General features: G+C 40.7%; 1 protein-coding gene across 10 annotated transcripts in view; it reads right to left on the bottom strand.

Moving 5' to 3' along the window:
- The window catches only part of BICD1 (BICD cargo adaptor 1), a 273364-nt gene that overhangs the window by 56164 nt on the left and 215287 nt on the right, over positions 1-1913 (bottom strand). For all 10 annotated transcript variants that reach the window (XM_014519403.2, XM_006022501.3, XM_025202870.1 and 7 more), the window contains exon 6: positions 767-918. In XM_014519403.2, the coding sequence (XP_014374889.1) occupies positions 767-918 (152 nt within the window). The remainder of the gene's footprint in view (positions 1-766; positions 919-1913) is intronic.

Below are 1913 nucleotides of genomic sequence, written 5' to 3'. Positions count from 1 at the left end.
GGGGGGCTCATGGCAGAGCCCCATATGCAGCTTGGGGGCAATGGGGGGGCAGTGGGGATCGCCCCCTGCTGGGCACCATCCAGGGAGTGGGGGCTTGTTTTTTTCAAAGTGCCAGGAGCTGGGGCAGGCAGGGCAGGCATTGCCAGGGCTGGGACAGCAGGCGGGGGATGGGGCCTGTGAGATTCGGAGATTTGACTGATTTTGGAAGCAACTGAATCTCCGAATCAGATTTGGCTGAATCAATTTGGGACAGTGATTTGAATCACCTAATCGAATCACTGTCCCCCGAATCAGCGGAATCCGAATCCGAAGTGAATAGTAGCCGCTTCGCACAGTGCTAACATTTAGCTATATGAAGGTGGCAGCATGGCAGAATCACTATGGACCTTTTCTGAATGCGAACAACATAAATCTAACATTTACTTTCTACTACAAAAATGGTATAAATCCAAATATACTGTCCTCTGATATAATCATGTATAACCCTTTGCCAAGGTTACATTAACATTTCCACTTTAAAGCTTTATTTTCAGAGCTATGCACCTTGGTGCTTTCTGAAAGCTTGAAAGTTTTGCATGGTTTGCATTATAAACCACATTCACCTTCATCTAATAAATGTCTGCCCTTGCTTGCAGAAGGTATTTTTTTAATCTCCAGGGTAGTGCTTCAACAATACAGGAAATGCAGCTGGCGATACATTCCCACTCACATCACAGGTTTGCTCTTAAAATGCTGGACAACTGAAAAGACTATGGAAAACCCTTACCTGGTGGCAAACATTGCTCTCAAGGATGAGAAGGTTGCTGCATCTTCTTTCAAAGCCTTTAACTCATTTCGCAGTTTGGTCATTGTTTCAGTCACCATTGCTTTTTCATTCTCATATTTGTTCTTCAAATTGGCTAATGCCACTTCAGCGGTCTGAAACAAAGACAGACATTCATGCCTATGAGATGGGAATTTAACAACTGCCAGGTTACAAATCCACTTTTAACTTCTTCCTTCTTTCACAGGGTAAAAAATTGTTCAACTTGAGCATAAACACATACTAAAAAAATCTAAAAAGCTTTGTGCTATAGAGCCCAGAAAGCCATGTAGCCAAGTAGACAAAATCAACTTAAAAATACTGGATTCCACAGTTGTGTAAACTTTAATACGCTCTACCAATCTGCATACTTAATATTTTTTTGTAATTTTAATGAGAAATCATAATGCAAATTTAGTGTAAGTTATAACATTCTCTTAAAAGAAATCAAGAAGTCATGAACATAACCTAGCCCTCTGTTCTCTCCCTATTTCTTCTTCCCCTGCTCAATTTCTCATTCTAGGCCCTACCTAACTTAATATTATGTTACATATCAGTCCTATTATTTGAAAAAGACAAACTCCTCCATGTAGTTTGTTATTTTTATTCCAATTTTTATTTTTTCATATTACATCAATACAAATAAAAATCATGTTTTTGTATGATAGTTTAACTAGGAGTGTAATTCATATCATTTGGAATTACTGTAGCTGAAATAAATAAGAACTTTTGCCTGTGTGTTTTTCCAGTGTCTTTACTTTGATACTTCCCCTATAGACAGTTACTTTCCCTTGGTTAGGGAACAATGTAGCATTTTAATTACTTAAAAAAAAGAGCACTTCCGCCAGGGACAGACTTACTGCCCTGTTTCACACACATCCACCAGAGCATTTCAAAGTCAATACAGCTGCATGCAGCATCCTCCTCTTCAGTCAGGGGCATGGCAGGAGGCTATGATGATCTGTAGTCCATTCCCCCAGTGCCACCATGGGCACAGGGGAACTAAGTAAACTCTCAGTACAGCTCTGCAGCTCCTGGTGTCCCAAGGGCTGCAGTTGCAGGGAGTGAAACTAATGTTGGTGAGTATTCTCCTGCATACTCCACCTCCAAT

The sequence above is a fragment of the Alligator sinensis genome, unplaced genomic scaffold (genome assembly GCF_000455745.1).
Source record: "Alligator sinensis unplaced genomic scaffold, ASM45574v1 scaffold957_1, whole genome shotgun sequence".
NCBI lineage: Eukaryota > Metazoa > Chordata > Crocodylia > Alligatoridae > Alligator > Alligator sinensis.
Note: the sequence above shows the minus strand (reverse complement) of the source record. Positions and strands in the feature narration are given on the sequence as shown.